General features: G+C 47.1%; 1 protein-coding gene and 1 long non-coding RNA gene across 2 annotated transcripts in view; both read left to right on the plus strand.

Annotated features, from left to right (window-relative positions):
- LOC311118032 (uncharacterized protein) overlaps positions 1 to 5414 on the plus strand; it is a gene marked incomplete at its 5' end in the record, with an annotated part of 53997 nt that extends 48583 nt beyond the window's left edge. The window contains 10 exons of the mRNA XM_084192914.1: positions 1094 to 1295; positions 1834 to 1921; positions 2144 to 2261; positions 2485 to 2704; positions 3560 to 3725; positions 3939 to 4084; positions 4211 to 4293; positions 4388 to 4470; positions 4599 to 4690; positions 4896 to 5414. Coding sequence (XP_084049040.1) covers positions 1094 to 1295; positions 1834 to 1921; positions 2144 to 2261; positions 2485 to 2704; positions 3560 to 3725; positions 3939 to 4084; positions 4211 to 4293; positions 4388 to 4470; positions 4599 to 4690; positions 4896 to 5188 — 1491 coding nt within the window. The 3' untranslated portion in view covers positions 5189 to 5414. The remainder of the gene's footprint in view (positions 1 to 1093; positions 1296 to 1833; positions 1922 to 2143; positions 2262 to 2484; positions 2705 to 3559; positions 3726 to 3938; positions 4085 to 4210; positions 4294 to 4387; positions 4471 to 4598; positions 4691 to 4895) is intronic.
- A 1752-nt stretch (positions 5415 to 7166) lies between these two features.
- Positions 7167 to 14323, plus strand: LOC311118033. The gene is made up of 3 exons (XR_014611745.1): positions 7167 to 7243; positions 11744 to 11826; positions 14294 to 14323. It is a non-coding gene; the product is annotated as an uncharacterized lncRNA (long non-coding RNA).
- The last annotated feature ends 7638 nt before the right edge of the window (positions 14324 to 21961 follow it).

A 21961-nucleotide genomic window follows, 5' to 3' on the forward strand; every position in this document is an offset into this window, starting at 1 on the left:
TACTTTTGACCAGAACCTTATGGGCCCAGATCAAAAGTACTGCACTACATGGGAAATAGGGTGCTATCTGGGATGCAGGCATTGTGTTGTTTTTCCACGAAAAGTTGATTGTCCAGACACTCACACACCATGTTCCTATCTGTTCCTGATTAGTGTAAAATACATGCATATTTTGACACGGTGATGATGAGGATGATTTCCTTATTTTGCCATTTGAGTTAATCAACCTCCAACAGAGGAGTAGTAGTGTGTTTGTTTCTAAATCTCACGCTTGGCAGGGACCTTCGATGTTGATGCTGGGCGGGAGAAAAAATGGGCACCCGATTTGAGAGACACTGGTCTACTTTAGAGGTCTAGGACTGTTTCTGTTCAGGCATACCACTGGTCTACTATAGGACATTGATTATATTAAGAGTGTATATCTGTTCAGGCATACCACTGGTCTACTATAGGACATTGATTATATTAGGAGTGTATATCTGTTCAGGCATACCACTGGTCTACTATAGGACATTGATTATATTAAGAGTGTATATCTGTTCAGGCATACCACTGGTCTACTATAGGACATTGATTATATTAAGAGTGTATATCTGTTCAGGCATACCACTGGTCTACTATAGGACATTGATTATATTAAGAGTGTATATCTGTTCAGGCATACCACTGGTCTACTTTAGAGGTCTAGGACTGTTTCTGTTCAGGCATACCACTGGTCTACTATAGGACATTGATTATATTAAGAGTGTATTTCTGTTCAGGCATACCACTGGTCTACTATAGGACATTGATTATATTAGGAGTGTATATCTGTTCAGGCATACCACTGGTCTACTATAGGACATTGATTATATTAGGAGTGTATATCTGTTCAGGCATACCACTGGTCTACTATAGGACATTGATTATATTAGGAGTGTATATCTGTTCAGGCATACCACTGGTCTACTATAGGACATTGATTATATTAGGAGTGTATATCTGTTCTGGCATACCACTGGTCTACTATAGGACATTGATTATATTAGGAGTGTATATCTGTTCAGGCATACCACTGGACTTTGCTTCAGACTGTGTGTTTGTTTCCATTCAGGCGTACCACGGCCACCACCATGCTATGGAGGTCCTGGTTCAGTCTCTGCTGGATCTAGACGTGAGGAACAGCCAGGGGCGCACCCCTCTGGACCTGGCTGCCTTTAAAGGCCATGTGGAGTGTGTTGACGTCCTCATCAACCAGGGAGCCTCCATCCTGGTTAAAGACTTCACCCTGAAGAGGACCCCCATCCACGCTGCAGGTACGCATAGGATATCACGTAAGACCTAGAGATTCTGTAATTCAAAAGTTTTCCTTACCAAGATGGACATTTGTTTGGTCATGTTGCTAGGACGCCAATGTCCACTCTAGGGATATTATATAGCATAGTGTGAAAATGCCCTCTACACACTGATCTAAGGTCATTTTTTGTCATTATTGCTGAGGATCTGGGGAGGGTAAGCTGATCCTAGATCAGTGCACAGGGGAACTTCTATCCAGAGCCAGGTACACAGCTAGCAGGTGACAGGCTTCGAGGGCCTCAGCCCCAAAATGTTTTATTATCTGCTGTGTTAACATCCTGAGGATGTCATCTACCAATACCACTGTTATAGAAATCTGTCTGTTCATGTGAAGGTAATAGTCGTCCAGCAATCAGCTCATATCCTCTCTGTTTAGCCTCCTCTAGCTACCAACGGTCAATCATCTCACATTCTTATATCCTCTCTGTTTATCCTCCTCTAGCTACCAACGGTCATTCATCTCACATTCTTATATCCTCTCTGTTTATCCTCCTCTAGCTACCAACGGTGATTCGGAGTGTTTGCGTTTGCTGATTGGAAATGCTGACCTCCAGAGTGCAGTGGACGTTCAAGACGGGAATGGACAGTAAGTCAATTGGGCTTTGGATACAATTCCTGAAATAAAGAGATTTTGACACTAGGTCTACGTCCCAAATGGCACCCTATGCCCTACTTGGTGCACTACTTTAAACCAGAACCCTATGGGCTCAGGTCAAAATTAGTGTACCATATAGGGAATAGGTTGCCATTTGGGACTCAACCTGGTTATTACCAGTTTGTAATATGACCTTGTTGTCTTGTGTATCAGAACCCCTCTGATGCTGTCGGTGCTGAGCGGACACACAGACTGTTTGTACTCACTGCTCAACAAGGGAGCCAGCGTAGAAGCCAAAGACAAGTGGGGCAGAACAGCGCTACACAGAGGGGTGAGGAGGAGAGCTGGCTGTATACGCTCACACACAGAAAGAGACGGGGAGGCTCAAATATACATATTATCTTCAGAAAAGTAGTTGTCCATGGGTAGTGGTGTATTCATCCCTGTAGGGGGACCTGCCTCCAGACATCATTTGTAATAATTGATGATTCATTATTATATCATTGATTATTAGTTATTCAAATCCATTCTTGTCTCCCTGCCCTTCCTCCCAGGCGTTGACGGGTCATGAGGAGTGTGTGGAGGCCCTGCTGCAGCACAGCGCCAGCTTCCTGGTTCGGGACTGTAAGGGGCGGACCCCTGTCCACCTGGCGGCGGAATCCGGACACATCGGGGTGCTGGGGGGACTCCTACACGCCGCCCAGTCAGTGGAGACCCTCCCCGTCATCACAGACAACCAGGGCTACACGCCACTACACTGGGCCTGCTACAACGGTACGTACTGGACTAACGGAACACTAGATATTTTCTGATTTTCTCTCTTCAGCACCGTAAACATGTCCCTGAATTAGGCAGGCCATACAACTAGGGGTGTAACTATTCGATTTGTATCACGATTCGTGGTTGTCGATACGATTCAAGGACGATATTGGTTCATTTAGAACGATACGATCCGAAACGATTCAGTGACTTGAAATCGATTCAGTAACCTTTTAGCCAAAAATTCAACCAGTGTGACTGAAATAAATACCTGGATACTGGACAGTGCAGGTGAAGTTTCCTAGATTCCTGTTTCTTGTAAGGACCGCAATGGTGGCTTGATAATTTCTCGCTCGTCGGCTTCTCCTCTGTCGTCCGCCATGCTATGTTTTGTTGTCTTTGCGCCTTTGCGCTGCTGCTGGCGTGGGGCGATGACGTCACGGATAGGCAGACTGAATCGAGTAATGTTTAAAGCCTTTATCATTAAAAGTGCTAAGAAAAAACATCCATATAAAGTCTGACGTGCTTAAATCCAATGGGTTATTTCCTAGTATCGATACAATCGATTTATTACATTTTAAAACGATGTTAGAGTGATATATGTTGTCCAAAAGGCCAACTCACCGAGCACAGATCGATGTAGTTGGATCATAGGAATATAAATCGATACATCGATGTAGTAGATGGATCGTTACACCCCTACATACAACGGTACGTACTGACTAACTGGACTGTAGCTCTGTTCTCTCCTCCATGAAGTGTACACTCATTCACTCCCTCTTGTGGCTTGAAAAGCATTCGATTGGTGTGGACGGAGCCATGTGGGGGAATGAACAAGACTACAACAGAATTAGGGGTTATGACTCTCAGTGGAGGACCTTACACTGAAACAGGACTTTGTCATAGCATATGTCACCGAGGGCAACTCGTTCAGCCCCCTCCACTGTGCTGTGATCAATGACAACGAGGGGGCTGCAGAGATGCTGATTGACACTCTGGGGCCGGCCATTGTCAACGCCACTGACACCAAGAACCGGTAACTACAGCACATGACAAAGTCCTTTTCTTCTGGAGAATAATGTTGTCTTGGGAATAAAATGACCTCTGGGGTTGGATGAGGGATTGTAGATTACTTTTAATACATCTATTAGTGATTTTATATTTCTATGGTATAAACAGGGTTAATTGAACAAACTTGTTTATAACAGTCCTACATGATATCCGTGAAATAAGTTTCCTCTCTCTCCAGGACCCCCCTGCATGCGGCGGCTTTCACGGACCACGTGGAGTGTCTTCAGCTGCTGCTAGGCCACAACGCCCAGGTCAACTCCCCCGATGCCTCCGGGAAGACCTCCCTCATGATGGCTGCTGAGAACGGACAAACCAACGCTGTCGGTACGCAGCCCCCTCTCCTCCGCTTTGCCTCGCCCAGCCGGCTTAAGTTCAACATGTCTGTTTTACATTTTAATAAGTCGCTTCATTTCCTAATTGAGTTTCTTTATGTTTCTCTGTCTGTGTCAGAGCTGTTGGTGAGCAGTGCCAAAGCAGAGCTCACCCTGCAGGATGCAGTCAAGAACACTGCTCTTCATCTGGCCTGCAGTAAGGTGAGCATCCCCACATGAAGATGACGTTCATCTGAACAGTTGGCTCTCTCTGGTTGAAATTTTGGTCTGACATGTTTGACTCTGGTTTTTAAAGGGGCATGAAACCAGTGCTTTGTTGATATTGGAGAAGATTACAGACAGGAACCTCATCAACTCGACTAACGCAGCCTTACAGACGTACGTATGGTTCAGCTGTATTAATTGGGCCAGAAGAATTAGAAGAAGTGCACTATATAGGGAATAGTCTGGCATTTGGGAGGTATCCTCATTTGCTGCTGGCTAATCTGACGGTACTTTCTCCTCAGGCCGTTACACGTTGCAGCCAGAAATGGTCTGACGGTGGTGGTTCAGGAGCTACTAGTGAAGGGTGCTAGCGTGCTCGCAGTCGATGAGAATGGTAAGATCCATAACGCTAACACCGTTTTCTTCTGTACTTCTCTTCTCAATGTGTCCACAATTGTTTCTCTCTAGTCCACTGCTTGGTTATTGTCTTAACTTTGTATCTCCTAGCCTGCTGTTATTTCATGTTTTTCACCAAAAGTGTTATAGTAAACGGTGATGCTCCTGAAGTGACCCTCTGCTGTTCTGTTTGAACCCCTCAGGTTACACGCCTGCCTTGGCCTGCGCCCCCAACAAAGACGTGGCGGACTGCCTGGCGCTGATCCTGGCCACCATGATGCCCGTGTCCCCCTGCAACCCGGCGCCCAGCCTGTCCTTCAGTGCCATTAACCACTACACCACCAGCCCCTCCAAGAGTGTGACCTTCGACAGCCTGCCCGTGCTGCGCAGCGAGCACAGCTCCTACTGCAGCTTCAACAACATCGGCCACCGCGACCACGATGGAGGCTTCTACAAGGATGAGGAACTCAACGACTCAGACTCAGAGACATACTGAGGGGGGGGGTGGTCGCTGCCCAGGAGGGGAGCCAAGGGCAGGCGGATGGACAGTGAAGTGGGGCAGAGGCCACAAACAAATCCACACATACACACCGTGTCTTAAATCACCATAGCCAGCTTTGGGAGGGCACGAGCCGAGACAGTCCGCACAGGAGCCTTAAGAGTCCTGCAGATGGAGAGAGAGAAATGGAGGGAGGGAGGGAGGGAGAGGGGGAGGCACAACAGGCTGGCTGGCCACACTCATCCTCTCGTACCACCAGGTGTCCTTCCAGCAGATACTGGACTTCAGAGGAACTGCTGCTGCTATACCCCACCTTTACCTTTACCCACAAAGGTCCTAAACGGTAGAAACTGTCCAGCCAACAGACAGACGGACACCTTATGACGGCAATAACCTGTAGTCCAAGGGGATAGTAGCACTTCACTGAGTGAAAAACAGACATGGACCAAAAGATGTGGAAGAAGCCTTTTCAAAACCTGTTTTGACAGTAGAAATGGGATTGAGCGTTTTGGGCTGAGAAAAAACATAAGGAGTGATGTTTCATTTAAGTTTTATGAGAGTGATGGTCATGTTTATCCGCACACGAAGACAGTCAGAACGCACCTAGCCTCTTGTCTGTAATCCATGTGGGAGGAGGGGAAATCATTTATTTTTTATGAACAAACATTTTAATAACATCATTCATGTCTTAAGCTCCTGACCCTCTGTGGGAACCAAAAAATCGTAGTATTTGCTCTCATGAGTAATTTCAAAGAATTTCCATCCCCAATGGCACCCTATTCCCTTTATAGTACACTACTTAAGACCAGGGCCCATAGGGTTCTGGTCAAAAGTAGTGTATTCTATAAAGAATAGGGTGCCATTTAGGACGTAAAGTTTTGCATTTGTATGACAGGACTATTTACATTTGTGTTATTAAACCTACCTGTCCTTTGCGCTCTAGAAAATATTTTAGAAAGAATACATGAATGAATAATTTACTTTCTTGTGATATTTATGTCATCATTTTGTGCCTTCTTTAGTTACTGGGGGGAGGTTAGGAGAGTAGGGGCAGCTGTATGAGCGAAAACAATGATGCACACTAAGTACTACAACGTTTGTGAAAAGCACTGATACTATTCCGAGGCATACGAGGGGGAAAACATGCCTCCCTTGGAGAGGAGAAACACTGTAAACCAATGGTAGGACAGCAGCATTTAGATTTTCTTCTGTTGAAAAAAAAAAAATCTATATTATTTGTCTTGGTCTTATAATCAATGTATTTTGACAGGTTTTGCTTGCTTAACTTCTTCAAAAAAATGAAACCACTCAATCATTTTATGTGATTGCTTGTTCAAACCCCCGTTTTTGTATCTTTTTGAAAATCATTTTAACTGGAAATATGTACAATACATATGCTATGTTCGTCAAATCAGGAACAGGAGGTTCACAGTTTTTTTCGTGTCCTTTTTTTTTTATTTAAAAGGATGAAACTAGCATGTACATATGAAATAGTGACTGAATTCGAAACTCCCATGAATTCTTTCAGTATCTGAAGATTGCTGTATATTTTATGAGTAATAAAATAAAGAAATGAGTTATCTGTTGTATGTGACAACTGCAGTATCAATTTCTAGGTGACAGTGGTGCTAATCCCAAAAGAAAGGCTACATACAACAAGGAACAAGAAGTCTATTGGCAAAGTGATGAATATTGCATGTACCTTGGCCTAACGGTGTGGGTTATGTATTTTATTTTTCATGGCGTCCTCAACATTACAGTTTTAAGGGCAACAATAGCCTACATTTGTTTACAACTCGCAGGATTTCCATACATGAGCTTTCAACAACACAGAGTGTTGCATCAGCACGAGATCGAAAGTGCGTCAAATCTGTACAGGTCATTGTTACGTCATCACTGATAAACGTTGAAACTGATGAAAAACCGCTGGAGCAGTTCAGTCTAAACCTCCCTAGTGCTGGAGGATTGCGTTTGTTTTCGCTCTGGATGCGCGTTCATTTTGGCAAGGAAATGTGCTGATTTTGCAAGGAGATGGAGAATAAAGAGTTCAAGGTAGGCATGTTATTTATTTTTAAATCTTCAATTATATGAATTACTGTGGATTAAATATTGTTTAACAAATGAAATAGTGTGCTATTCATGCTGTAATATCAAACTAGAAAGTCTATGGCCGGGGAGTCATGAGAGTTGGCTAAAGGTACAGTAGGGTCAAATGGGGGTCAAAGGTTATGACAGCACCTTCATAAATTCGTCCAAAATGGCACCCTATTCCCTATGTAGGCTAGTGTACTACTTTTGACCAGGAGCCATAGAAGGGTTGGCTGACGTCACGAAAATGATGCTCGCGCATCGATGGCCGGAAGTCGTGTATCTTGTTATGATTCTGACCTCAGCTAACAACAAGCTGCCATGTGGGGAATCGTAGCTCTGTGGCATGTTTCAGCTTGTTGTATGGTGTTATTGATACCATGTCTTGTTTTGAGGTGTTTTGACTGATATCATGTCTATGCAATGACTCAAATTCGCTACCTAGCTAACCAACAACAACTGTAACAATGTATTTGAGACGAGTTCATTGTTCAAATGTATTTATGTTTGCATTAAACATTTAGAGACTAAATATAGTTTACATGTTGTCAACAGTCTAAGTCAAACCCTGTCTATTTTGCCCCATAGTTGCATGCCAGTTTTGTTGCTTAACAACCAACCCCTCTATAGAGTCCCACAGTGGAGGTGTGATAATACCCATAAAACCTAGCGGTCAAACAGGGACATGGTTCCAATCGTTTTTCCACCATTCATTTTCCCATAGGCGATTTTAGAAACACATAAAATAAGGGCTTTATTTCGTGTAGGCTTACCCTGGCGTGACGTTTTTGTAACCATGTAAATCTCTCTTGGACAAGTTGACTTTTATCAGTATATTTACATTTTACATTTATATCATTTAGCAGACGCTCTTATCCAGAGCGACTTACAATGGTGCATTCAACAATTGGTGCATTCAACTTATGATAGCCAGTGGGACAACCACTTATTTTTCTTCTTTAATTTTTTATGGGGGGGGGGGGGGGGGGGGGGTAGAAGGATTACTTTATACTATTCCAGGTATTCCTTAAAGAGGTAGGGTTTCAAGTGTCTCCGGAAGGTGGTCAGTGACTCTGCTGTCCTGGCGTCGTGGGGGAGCTTGTTCCACCATTGGGGTGCCAGAGCCTGAAGGTAAGGAGGTGCCGTTCCCCTCACAGCTCCGTAGGCAAGCACCATGGTCTTGTAGTAGATGCGAGCCTCAACTGAGCGGGGCGACATGAGAGAACTTGGGAAGGTGGAACACTAGACGGGCTGCGGCGTTCTGGATAAGTTGTAGGGGTTTAATGGCACAGGCAGGGAGCCCAGCCAACAGCGAGTTGCAGTAATCAAGATGGGAGATGACATGTGCCTGGATTAGGAACTGTGCCGCTTTCTGTGTAAGGTAGGGTCGTACTCTGCAAATGTTGTAGAGCATGAACCTGCAGGATCGGGTCACCGTTTTGATGTTAGCAGAGAATGACAGGGTGTTGTCCAGGGTCACGCCAAGGCTCTTTGCACTCTGGGAGGAGGACACAATGGAGTTGTCAACCGTGATGGCGAGATCATGGAACGGGCAGTCCTTCCCAGGGATGAAGAGCAGCTCCGTCTTGCAGAGGTTCAGCTTGAGGTGGTGATCCGACATCCACACTGATATGTCTGCCAGACATGCAGAGATGCGATTCGCCACCTGGTTATCAGAAGGGGGAAAGGAGAAAATTAATTGTGTGTCGTCTGCGTAGCAATGATAGGAGAGACCATGTGAGGATATGACAGAGCCAAGTGACTTGGTGTATAGAGAGAATAGGAGAGGGCCTAGTACTGAGCCCTGGGGGACACCAGTGGTGAGAGCACATGGTGCGGAGACAGATTCTCGCCACGCTACCTGGTAGGAGCGACCTGTCAGGTAGGACGCAATCCAAGAGTGAGCAGCGCCGGAGATGCCCAACTCGGAGAGGGTGGAGAGGAGGATCTGATGGTTCACAGTATCAAAGGCAGCGGATAGGTCTAGAAGGATAAGAGCAGAGGAGAGAGAGTTAGCTTTAGCAGTGCGGAGAGCCTCCATGACACAGAGAAGAGCAGTCTCAGTTGAATGACCAGTCTTGAAACCTGACTGGTTTGGATCAAGAAGGTCATTCTGAGAGTGATAGCAGGAGAGTTGGCTAGAGACGGCACGCTCAAGAGATTTGGAGAGAAAAGAAAGAAGGGATACTTATTTGTCTGAAGTTGTTGACATCGGAGGGATCGAGTGTAGGTTTTTTGAGGAGGGGTGCAACTCTCGCTCTCTTGAAGACGGAAGGGACATGGCCAGCGGTCAAGGATGAGTTGATGAGCGAGGTGAGGTAAGGGAGAAGGTCTCCGGAAATGGTCTGGAGAAGAGAGGAGGGGATAGGGTCAAGCGGGCAGGTTGTTGGGCGGCCGGCCGTCACAAGTCGCAAGATTTCATCTGGAGAGAGAGGGGAGAAAAAAGTCAAAGCATAGGGTAGGGCAGTGTGAGCAGGACAGGACCAGCGGTGTCATTTCACTTAATAAATGAGGATCGGATGTCGTCAACCTTCTTTTCAAAATGGTTGACGAAGTCATCCACAGAGAGGGAGGAGGGAGGGGGAGGAGGATTCAGCAGGGAGGAGAAGGTGGCAAAGAGCTTCCTAGGGTTAGAGGCATAGGCTTGAAATTTAGAGTGGTAGAAAGTGGCTTTAGCAGCGGAAACAGAGGAAGAGAATGTAGAGAGGAGGGAGTGAAAAGATGACAGGTCCGCAGGGAGTCTAGTTTTCCTCCATTTCCGCTCGGCTGCCCGGAGCCCTCTTCTGTGAGCTCGCAATGAGTCGTCAAGCCACGGAGCAGGAGGTGAGGACCGAGCCGGCCGGGAGGATAGGGGACATAGAGAGTCAAAATTTGCAGAAAGGGAGGAGAGGAGGGTTGAGGAGGCAGAATCAGGAGATCGGAGGGAGAAGGATTTAGCAGAGGGAAGAGATGATAGGATGGAAGAGGAGAGAGTAGCGGGAGAGAGAGAGCGAAGGTTGTGATGGCACATTACCCTCTGAGTAGGGGCAGAGTGAGTAGTGTTGGAGGAGAGCGAGAGAGAAAAGGATACAAAGTAGTGGTCGGAGACTTGGAGGGGAGTTGCAGTGAGATTAGTAGAAGAACAGCATCTAGTAAAGATGAGGTCAAGCGTATTGCCTGCCTTGTGAGTAGGGGGGGACGGTGAGAGGGTGAGGTCAAAAGAGGAAAGGAGTGGAAAGAAGGAGGCAGAGAGAAATGAGTCAAAGGCAGAGACGTAGGGAGGTTAAAGTCACCCAGAACTGTGAGGGGTGAGCCATCCTCAGGAAAGGAACTTATCAAGGCGTCAAGCTCATTGATGAACTCTCCAAGGGAACCTGGAGGGCGATAAATGACAAGGATGTTAAGCTTGAATGGGCTAGTGACTGTGACAGCATGGAATTCAAATGAGGAGATAGACAGATGGGTCAGGGGAAAAAGAGAGAATGTCCACTTTGGAGAGATGAGGATTCCTGTGCCACCGCCGCGCCGACCAGATGCTCTCGGGGTATGCGAGAACACATGGTTAGACGAGGAAAGAGCAGTAGGAGTAGCAGTGTTTTCTGTGGTAATCCATGTTTCCGTCAGCGCCAAGAAGTCGAGGGACTGGAGGGTAGCATAGGCTGAGATTAACTCTGCCTTGTTGGCTGCAGAACGGCAGTTCCAGAGGCTGCCAGACCACTAGGTTTTATGGGTATTATGACTCATACTGTGGGACTCTATAGGGCTCCAGCCAAAAGAAGTGCACTATATTGGAACTAGGGTGCTATTTCGGACACAAGCATAGATATGATGCATTATTATGTGACCATAGAAATAGAATCACTAGAAAGGATAGAGCCTCTGACCTTGGCAATTTGACTGGTAAACTGAACTGCACACCTGATATGATGTTCTGGTGATTCTATTTCTCTGAATATGATGCATTATGATGTGACAATGAGAGTTGGGTTAATGGTGCTCTCAAGGCAACTGGGAACTCGAAAAAAAATAACTAGGTCAAATCATGACGTCCGTGATCTTCAGGTCGGAAAGTCGGAGCTCTAGAAAGATGCCAGAGTTTCCGACTTGGAATTCCTTTTTACATTTTGTGGTGGTAATTTTATCCCCTTTTCTCCCCAATTTTTCGTGATATCCAATTGGTAGTTACGATCTTGTTACGATCTTGTCTCATCGCTGCAACTCCCCAGCGGGCTCGGGAGAGGTGAAGGTTGAGTCAGGCGTCCTCCAAAACATGACCCGCCAAGCCGCGCTGCTTCCGACTTGGAATTCCGAGTTGGATGACTGTTCAAAACGATTTTTCCCAGTCGGAGCTTGTTTTTTTTCTCCTATTTCCCAGTTGTCTTGAACGCACTGAAGTCGGAAGTCAGAGATTTCCCAGTTGTTTTGAACACGGCAAAAGGCGACACAGTAGGTGACATCTAAACATGACTTTGTGCTGTCTTTCAGAGGTCAGAGGTCAGTGGGAATGACCTCACCCTCATAGACCTGGATGACCCCATCAATGAAGCTGATGTTATGAAGGAAGTCAGGTAAGTGATTTACACTAATGACACATTTGTGACTGGTTACAGGATCACATAGGCCTACAGATACAGATTCAGTAGTAGGTCAAAGGTCACCGCCTATGGAGAGGTAGGCCCAGAGCCATGTATTTAGAGAGTTGGGACATTGAGATATAAACTCAGCAAAAAATGAAACGTCCTCTCACTGTCAACTGCGTTTATTTTCAGCAAACTTAACGTGTAAATAACGCATCTCCCGAGTGGCGCAGTGGTCTAAGGCACTGCATCGCAATGCTAGCTGTGCCACTAGAGATCCTGGTTCGAATCCAGGCTCTGTCGTAGCCGGCCGCGACCGGGAGACCCATGCGGCGGCGTACAATTGGCACAGCGTCGTCCAGGGTAGGGGAGGGAATGGCCGGCAGGGATGTAGCTCAGTTGGTAGAGCATGGCGTTTGCAACGCCAGGGTTGTGGGTTCGATTCCCACGGGGGTGGCAGTATGAAAAAAATATATATATATATATAAAAAAAGAATTAAAATAAAATAAAAAAATTAAAGAATGTATGCACTCACTAACTGTAAGTCGCTCTGGATAAGAGCGTCTGCTAAATGACTAAAATGTAAAAATGTAATGTAAATATTTGTATGAACATAACAAGATTCAACAACTGAGACATAAACTGAACAAGTTCCACAGACGTGTGACTAACAGAACAAAGGGGGGGGTCAAAATCTAAAGTAACAGTATCTGGTGTGGCCACCAGCTGCATTAAGTACTGCAGTGCATCTCCTCCTCATGGACTGCACCAGATTTGCCAGTTCTTGCTGTGATATGTTACCCCCTCGTCCACCAAGGCACCTGCAAGTTCCCAGACATTTCTGGGGGGAATGGCTAAATCCTAGCCCTCACCCTCCGATCCAACAGATCCAGGCTCTTCATGGCAGAACAATGACATTCCTGTCTTGCAGGAAATCACGCACAGAACGAGCAGTATGGCTGGTGGCATTGTCATGCTGGAGGGTCATGTCAGGATGAGCCTGCATTAAGGGTACCACATGAGGGAGGAGGATGTCTTCCCTGTAACGCACAGCGTTGAGATTTCCTGCAATGACAACAAGCGTAGTCCGATGATGCTGTGACACACCGCCCAAGACCATGACGGACCATCCACCTCCAAATCGATCCCGCTCCAGAGTACAGGCCTTGGTGTATCGCTCATTCCTTCGACGATAAACACGAATCCGACCATCACCCCTGGTGAGACAAAACCGCGACTCGTCAGTGAAGAGCACTTTTTTGCCAGTCCTGTCTGGTCCAGCGACGGTGTGTTTGTGCCCATAGGCGACGTTGTTGCCGGTGATGTCTGGTGAGGACTTGCCTTACAACAGGCCTACAAGCCCTCAGTCCAGCCTCTCTCAGCCTATTACGGACAGTCTGAGCACTGATGGAGGGATTGTGCGTTCCTGGTGTAACTCGGGCAGTTGTTGTTGCCATCCTGTACCTGTCCCGCAGGATGTTCCGATCCTGTGCAGATGTTGTTACACGTGGTCTGCCACTGCGAGGATGATCAGCTGTCCGTCCTGTCTCCCTGTAGCTCTGTCTTAGGCGTCTCACAGTACGGACATTGCAATTTATTGCCCTGGCCACATCTGCAGTCCTCATGCCTCCTTGCAGCATGCCTAAGGCACGTTCACGCAGATGAGCAGGGACCCTGGGCATTTTTCTTTTGGTGTTTTTCAGAGTCAGTAGAAAGGCCTCTTTAGGGTCCTACGTTTTCATAACTACCGTCTGTAAGCTGTTAGTGTCTTAATGACCGTTGCACAGGTGCATGTTCATTAATTGTTTATGGTTCATTGAACAACATTTTACATTTTAGTCATTTAGCAGACACTCTTATCCAGAGCGACTTACAGTTAGTGAGTGCATACATTTTCATACTGGCCCCCCGTGGGAAACAAACCCACAACCCTGGCGTTGCAAGCGCCATGCTCTACCAACTGAGCTACAGGGGACTAGCATGGGAAACAGTGTTTAAACCCTTTACAATGAAGATCTGTGAAGATATTTGGATTTTTACGAATTATCTTTGAAAGATCCTGAAAAAGGGACGTTTTCTTTTTTTGCTGAGTTTATGTATACATTACATGACACAGTAGATATCCATATTACAGCTTGCTCCCCATGGGCAATGTTGACATTTTAAACAATGCTATGTAACTGAACATCTATAATTAGAATTTACTTATAATGAAAGGATAAATGAAAGGCTCCAAGGCGCTAACATGGAGTCCTTTTAAAAGTTGGCAGAATTCTCTAAATATTTGGCTCTGGATAGGCCGAGTCATCTCAAGAGTATTGGAGCCATAGAATTTGAGTGATTCTATTCTAATTCTAGAATGATTCATTCTAATTCTGTGATTCTAATTCTATAATTACACATCCTCACACTCACATTATAGCAGTGACCTAAGAGAGATTCCTTTTCTCTATCTAGATCCCATAAAGATCACAGAGAGGCTGAGAGACTGACCAAGTTGGACGAGGCTGTTCTAGACACAGATACCCCAACTCAGTCACAGGAGGTTGAAGAAGAGAGTGAGTTGGACGAGGCTGTTGCCATCCCATCTCAGTCGCAGGAGGTTGAAGGAGAGAGTGAGTTGGACGAGGCTGTTGCCATCCCATCTGAGTCGCAGGACGATGAAGGAGATAGTGAGTTGGACGAGGCTGTTGCCATCCCATCTCAGTCGCAGGAGGTTGAAGGAGAGAGTGAGTTGGACGAGGCTGTTGCCATCCCATCTCAGTCGCAGGAGGTTGAAGGAGAGAGTGAGTTGGACGAGGCTGTTGCCATCCCATCTCAGTCGCAGGAGGTTGAAGGAGAGAGTGAGTTGGACGAGGCTGTTGCCATCCCATCTCAGTCGCAGGAGGTTGAAGGAGAGAGTGAGTTGGACGAGGCTGTTGCCATCCCATCTCGGTCGCAGGAGGTTGAAGGAGAGAGTGAGTTGGACGAGGCTGTTGCCATCCCATCTCGGTCGCAGCAGGTTGAAGGAGAGAGTGAGTTGGACGAGGCTGTTGCCATCCCATCTCGGTCGCAGGAGGTTGAAGTAGAGAGTGAGTTGGACGAGGCTGTTGCCATCCCATCTCAGTCGCAGGAGGTTGAAGGAGAGAGTGATTTGGACGAGGCTGTTGCCATCCCATCTCAGTCGCAGGAGGTTGAAGGAGAGAGTGAGTTGGACGAGGCTGTTGCCATCCCATCTCAGTCGCAGGAGGTTGAAGGAGAGGGTGAGTTGGACGAGGCTGTTGCCATCCCATCTCAGTCGCAGGAGGTTGAAGGACAGAGTGAGTTGGACGAGGCTGTTGCCATCCCATCTCAGTCGCAGGAGGTTGAAGGAGAGAGTGATTTGGACGAGGCTGTTGCCATCCCATCTCAGTCACAGGAGGTTGAAGGAGAGAGTGAGTTGGACGAGGCTGTTGCCATCCCATCTCAGTCACAGGAGGTTGAAGGAGAGAGTGATTTGGACGAGGCTGTTGCCATCCCATCTCAGTCACAGGAGGTTGAAGGAGAGAGTGATTTGGACGAGGCTGTTGCCATCCCATCTCAGTCGCAGGAGGTTGAAGGAGAGGGTGAGTTGGACGAGGCTGTTGCCATCCCATCTCAGTCGCAGGAGGTTGAAGGAGAGAGTGAGTTGGACGAGGCTGTTGCCATCCCATCTCAGTCGCAGGAGGTTGAAGGAGAGGGTGAGTTGGACGAGGCTGTTGCCATCCCATCTCAGTCGCAGGAGGTTGAAGGAGAGAGTGAGTTGGACGAGGCTGTTGCCATCCCATCTCAGTCGCAGGAGGTTGAAGGAGAGGGTGAGTTGGACGAGGCTGTTGCCATCCCATCTCAGTCGCAGGAGGTTGAAGGAGAGAGTGAGTTGGACGAGGCTGTTGCCATCCCATCTCAGTCACAGGAGGTTGAAGGGGAGAGTGAGTTGGACGAGGCTGTTGCCATCCCATCTCAGTCACAGGAGGTTGAAGGAGAGAGTGAGTTGGACGAGGCTGTTGCCATCCCATCTCAGTCACAGGAGGTTGAAGGAGAGAGTGAGTTGGACGAGGCTGTTGCCATCCCATCTCAGTCGCAGGAGGTTGAAGGAGAGAGTGATTTGGACGAGGCTGTTGCCATCCCATCTCAGTCACAGGAGGTTGAAGGAGAGAGTGAGTTGGACGAGGCTGTTGCCATCCCATCTCAGTCACAGGAGGTTGAAGGAGAGAGTGAGTTGGACGAGGCTGTTGCCATCCCATCTCAGTCGCAGGAGGTTGAAGGAGAGAGTGATTTGGACGAGGCTGTTGCCATCCCATCTCAGTCACAGGAGGTTGAAGGAGAGAGTGAGTTGGACGAGGCTGTTGCCATCCCATCTCAGTCACAGGAGGTTGAAGGAGAGAGTGAGTTGGACGAGGCTGTTGCCATCCCATCTCAGTCGCAGGAGGTTGAAGGAGAGAGTGAGTTGGACGAGGCTGTTGCCATCCCATCTCAGTCGCAGGAGGTTGAAGGAGAGGGTGAGTTGGACGAGGCTGTTGCCATCCCATCTCAGTCGCAGGAGGTTGAAGGAGAGAGTGAGTTGGACGAGGCTGTTGCCATCCCATCTCAGTCACAGGAGGTTGAAGGAGAGAGTGAGTTGGACAAGGCTGTTGCCATCCCATCTCAGTCACAGGAGGTTGAAGGAGAGAGTGAGTTGGACGAGGCTGTTGCCATCCCATCTCAGTCACAGGAGGTATGATGTATTTTTCTATTACATGGATGACATTTCATTGAGATATTTTGTGTTTTAATGACGCAAAATTGAATTCCAGCCTAACTCTGCTTTCTGTTGTCGCCATCAGGCTGCAGTGGTGACCTTCACTACCGTGACCCATAAGGATGAAACTTCCCAGACCAGCCTCACCCTCAGCAGGGGAAAGAGAAGCTACCCAGACCTACACACCTTTGTGCAGGACATGAAGGACGAGTAAGTTGCTCTTTGGCTTCCCCATGCATCCCCTAGATATGTTCCCTATCTCAATTGCATACTCCTCGTGTCCTCTCTTCTCAAAACCCATTGGATGAGAAAGCCAGAGGTCCCGCCCTTCTGACCTTCTCATCCAATGGGTTTTGAGGAGGAGGTGAGGAGATTGAGAGTCTCCCATAGTCTCGGGCCAATACAAAGGACTCAACGGACCAAATAACCAATCAGGGATGTCTGGGTGTGGCCTAGTACCATAGAGGTCCATCCTTAACGTAGTCTAAGATAATAGAGGTAATGTCCATCCATAACGTAATCTAAGATAATAGAGGTAATGTCCATCCATAACGTAATCTAAGATAATAGAGGTAATGTCCATCCATAACGTAATCTAAAATAATAGAGGTCATGTCCATCCATAACGTAGTCTAAGATAATAGAGGTAATGTCCATCCATAACGTAGTCTAAAATAATAGAGGTAATGTCCATCCATAACGTAGTCTAAGATAATAGAGGTAATGTCCATCCATAACGTAGTCTAAAATAATAGAGGTAATGTCCATCCATAACGTAATCTAAAATAATAGAGGTCATGTCCATCCATAACGTAGTCTAAGATAATAGAGGTAATGTCATGTAGTTCATTGTGTACTTGCATTTATTTACTTTTCAGCCATTGGAATCTGCTGAGTGAGAATATGCGTGCCGGGGTGAGTTATAGTCACCTCTAAAGTAGTTAATGTTGGTAAAATGGACCAAACATTCATTTGTGGAAATCCTGCAGGACCTTTAATCCTGAACCACTGCTTTAATTGACTAGCTTGAGTAAATGGTTCTACGTTTTATATCAGTGCAGCCCCTTTAACAAACTAACTCTGGATGGTCTTTTAACATTGCAGATGAGCAGACATGAGTTTAGTGCCAAGTGCATGGATATTGTAGCATGGGTGATGGAGTCTACATCCACTGTGGTTGTTCCCGCCCTTGACCTCACCATGCAGATAGAGCTCTCTGATTCGCCAAGCTCTTCTGGATCAGGAAGTAATGAGGCAGGAGAGGTGACCTCTCTTGGCCGCAGCGTCAGATTCAGCTGTAGTGGAGGACCCAGCAGGTGCACCAGCGCCAGAACCGCCTGCAGCACACGCACTCCCACGCCTTTCCCCTCCTCTCACAGGTACCTAGCCCTATCCCCTCCTCTCACAGGTACCTACCCCTATCCCCTCCTCTCACAGGTACCTACCCCTCTCCCCTCCTCTCACAGCTACCTAGCCCTATCCCCTCCTCTCACAGGTACCTAGCCCTATCCATGCCTCTCACAGGTACCTAGCCCTATCCCCTCCTCTCACAGGTACCTAGCCCTATCCCCTCCTCTCACAGGTACCTAGCCCTATCCCCTCCTCTCACAGATACCTAGCTCTATTTTCTCCTCTTTTTGCAGGTCTTTCCTGTTATAGGTACAAATATCCATTCCAGATCCACTTAGTGAGAAATACTACTTAGATACTACACAACCACTCTAAAAAGTTTACTCTAAATGTTAATGTTTGGACTGAGTGTGGTTTGAGATGGTTCACAATGCTTCCTTTGAATAACAATAACAAGGTTGAGTTTGTGTCCCAAATTCTTGGATCATATTTTTTTATTTTGTTACCATGTATTATTCATTTCTATTGTGCATTCTGCAGGTGTTTGACCTCTTTGCTGAGTGAGGACAATGAGCGATATGTCTCCTCACCTGAGGGTGGCGATAGAGAGATGAGACACAGACCACACTCAGCACCACTGAGATCTGTGTTTGGCATCTCTGAGGACTCTGTCTTCGACATGGTCCAGAGCGGCCAGTCGCAGGGTGACATCGTACCGCCGCCCAAACGGAGTAGACAGGAGAAATACAGACCTAGCAAAATGTCAACGGACGGCAAGTTTATGATGGGTATTGTCGAGTTGGTTATAAACCTTCTCAACTCCAGATGGGCTGAGCTAATGCGAAGTGTCAGTCAGGGAACTCTAGTTCTGCTGACTGGAAGTATCTCAGCAAGTCAACAGTTTGCCCAAGAGATGCTAAGCATGGCGACTTCTAAGATGTATTCCCATGCCATAGAGCATATTGCGCTCGGCCACAAGTCTCCCCTTGAGTTAGAGAGGGAGCTTGAGGCCATCTTGGGTCCTCTGGCTGGACAGGTCATAGTCATCATCATAGATAGCATCATCAAGGCTAAAACCAACGGAGGAAATGAGGGGAGAGCGACCAGCCCCTTGACCTATTTTCTAACTGCCATTTCGGCAGAAATACAAAGCCTAGTGGTTCACAGATCGGCTAGCAGACCATCCACCAGACTGTCCAACAACGACCCACTGCTGAACATTTCCAAGTCGAAGGTCTAAGATCAGTTCTGCTCAAAATGGCAGAGCTCTTTGGCCAAGGTCCAAGTGAAACATGTCTAGTTCCACTAGTCCAGAGTCAGTCCAACAACTCCATTTGCGACTGGACTGTGAATGCAGGCACCATTCATCCAAGTACATTTCTGTCCGACAACAGAATGATAGAAGTGTCATCCGATGTTGTGGATCTTGTACTTGAGGTTTTTTGGATAACAGGATTTTTGGATAACAGGAACCCGTCAAGGCCACAGAGTGCCTGCTCCCACAACTCAGCTAGTGGAGCAATAGATATGAGAGCTCTTGCTGGGGACTTGGTCAGACAGGTGTCTGTCAAACTCAGCCCGTTTGTCTCTGAGAGTCAACTCTCCACCATGTCCATGACAGATCTGTCATCATCTTTTTCTGACTCCACCTTGAAGCAGTTGTGTTCTCGCTCTGTTGTTGCTCTGGTAACTGCCTGTCAAGCAATCAAAACAGAGCTCGAGAACCAGAGACCTACCAACCTGGCAGCCAGAGACCTACTATCGTCTCTGGTAGAGACCATTGAGGACATGGATATCTCTGACATCCTCCGGGGCCCGTCGGCCATTTTGGAGGTGGCTGCTGTGATAAAGCACCCAGAGATGTCCACCTCGACAATATACAGATCTCTGCTTCTCGACTCATCTCTCGCCTCCTCTAAGATGGTCACTGAGAGCATTATCTTCAACAACCCATGCCCATCAGAGGAGAATGTGAGTATTCAGAAGGAGCTCCCTGCTGATAAAGTTGACATCCTCCATGGTCAACCAGTGGAGGAGTATATTGTCAAAGCTGAGCAATGCATCACTCAGGTCATTCAGGATGCAGCTGTGACATATACTGCTGCGCTGGATAAAACCGACACTTGTGGGAAACTGTCGGAAATCCTATCTGTCCATGTTTCCTCAGAGAATATTGAGGAGGCATCCTCTGATCTCTTTGGTGGAATTATTTCCGACCTGCTTGAGGTATATGAGGTCAATAAGGCCTCCAAGCGTACGAAATCAGGTCGCAAAATGTTCTGGGTGGAAGTGAGTTCAGGTTCCCAGAAGATTTATACCAAAACCCTGGACAAACTAAGGAAGCTGTTCACCTCCCACCATCTCACTGAGGGAAAAAATACTCCTGTGCAAATCGAGCTTTCTGCAACTGGACTACTTGTAACTGAGGCCACTGTACAGGAATCTCCTGTAACTGAGGCCACTTTGGCAGTGTCTCCTGTACAGAAGACAGACAGTAAGACCCCTTCTAAGTCCTCAGCCTCAGCCTACCAGCTCACCCTCGACACCTGCACTAAAGGGGTAATCAAACAGGTGATCTCGGTGCTGAGGGTGGACACTTCAAAGGAAAACTGCTCCGCTTCCGTTGGGGAGAGCACGTCAAATTCATCCTTCGACTTCAACCAGAAGTTGGACTCGATAATTTCGAAATTGGAGGACCTCACCATTTCGAGGGATGTGACGTCAGCCGAGATTGCCACACTCACGCGATCTCTTAGTGCAGCCAGCAGAACCTCTAACATTTCTATCCAGAGCTTTCACAGTGCTGAGTTCCGAGCTAAGGCCAAACACATTGTGAATGAGACCATTCTCAGAGCTGCTAGCAAAGCCAGCCATTCTTTGCTACAGAGCATGCCTAGCACCACCTTCTCACACCATGCGGTTTCTACAGCCGAAGATATAGTAAATATTATCATGCAAGACCTTGAAAGTGTATCCCAGTACACTGTGGACGACGCAGACTCCTTCCCACTAGGAGAGAAAAAGCTGGAGTTCCAGCTCAAACCCAGAGTTGTCTTTGACAACTTATTGGATGCTGCTCAAACCATGTACCACAGAGTAAAGGATAGACTGAACATCTTTTTCTCTTTTCCACCAGTGTCAGTCACCACAGCCAAATATGTGCTGGACTCCACCCCTGTGGAGACACTCAGACGTTCTAAGTCCGCTGACACTGCTCTTGTTGAGGACAGGAGCCGCCCTCCGTCTGTGAGAAGTGAGAAGCCTTTGTCAAAAGTCTGTTTGGCTAAAAGGTCTAAAACCCTTCTGTCTTCGAGTGGCTCTTCAACAGACCACCATGTAATTGACACATGCAGTGAGGATGTCACTCTGCCCACCAGGAGTATGTCAGTTGTGAGCAACAACAGTTTGAAGAGAGCCTCTCCTCTCCACGGCAGTGGATTGAGTGAAAGTTGCAAACCTCTTGTGGCTCTAAAAGACGTAACAGTGGCAGTCAGCCAAGAAGGCTTTAGCAAAACTGCAAAGAAGACGCTCAGCTTGATCCTAAATGTGATCAAGTGTAGAGTGGCCAACTCTGAGAGTTCATCTGTTGGGCAGATTGCAAGTGAGGAGTGTCTGATAGCCACTAACATGTTAGACTCTGTACTGGAGAGCCTTGACCAGTTGCCTGACATGAGCGCTGCCGATGAGATCACAAGGACAGAATCCCATACCTCTATCGCAATGGACGAGACAGGTTCACGGTCAATGCTTGTGAGCCAACAAGAAATAAACATATCTGACACCAATATCATAGTGAAAACTATAATGGACACATTGAAGACGGACGACCCAGAGATGACTTCAGCAGAAGAACATCTGGATAGGCTCCTGTCAGTTGAAGCCCTTCAAGGTGCATCTGGCAACCTGATCGCAAAGGTCCATGGTCTCATTCAGGAGATAACCATAAACCGTCAGCTTCAATCCATGGTTGGCCACAGAAGCCTCTCTCAACCAGCGCTGCCTAAACCAGCCCTGAGGAAGCTGTCAAAGGACGATGCCTC

This window comes from Coregonus lavaretus (assembly GCF_964263955.1).
Source record: "Coregonus lavaretus genome assembly, contig: HAP1_SCAFFOLD_911, whole genome shotgun sequence".
NCBI classification, from domain to species: Eukaryota; Metazoa; Chordata; class Actinopteri; order Salmoniformes; family Salmonidae; genus Coregonus; species Coregonus lavaretus.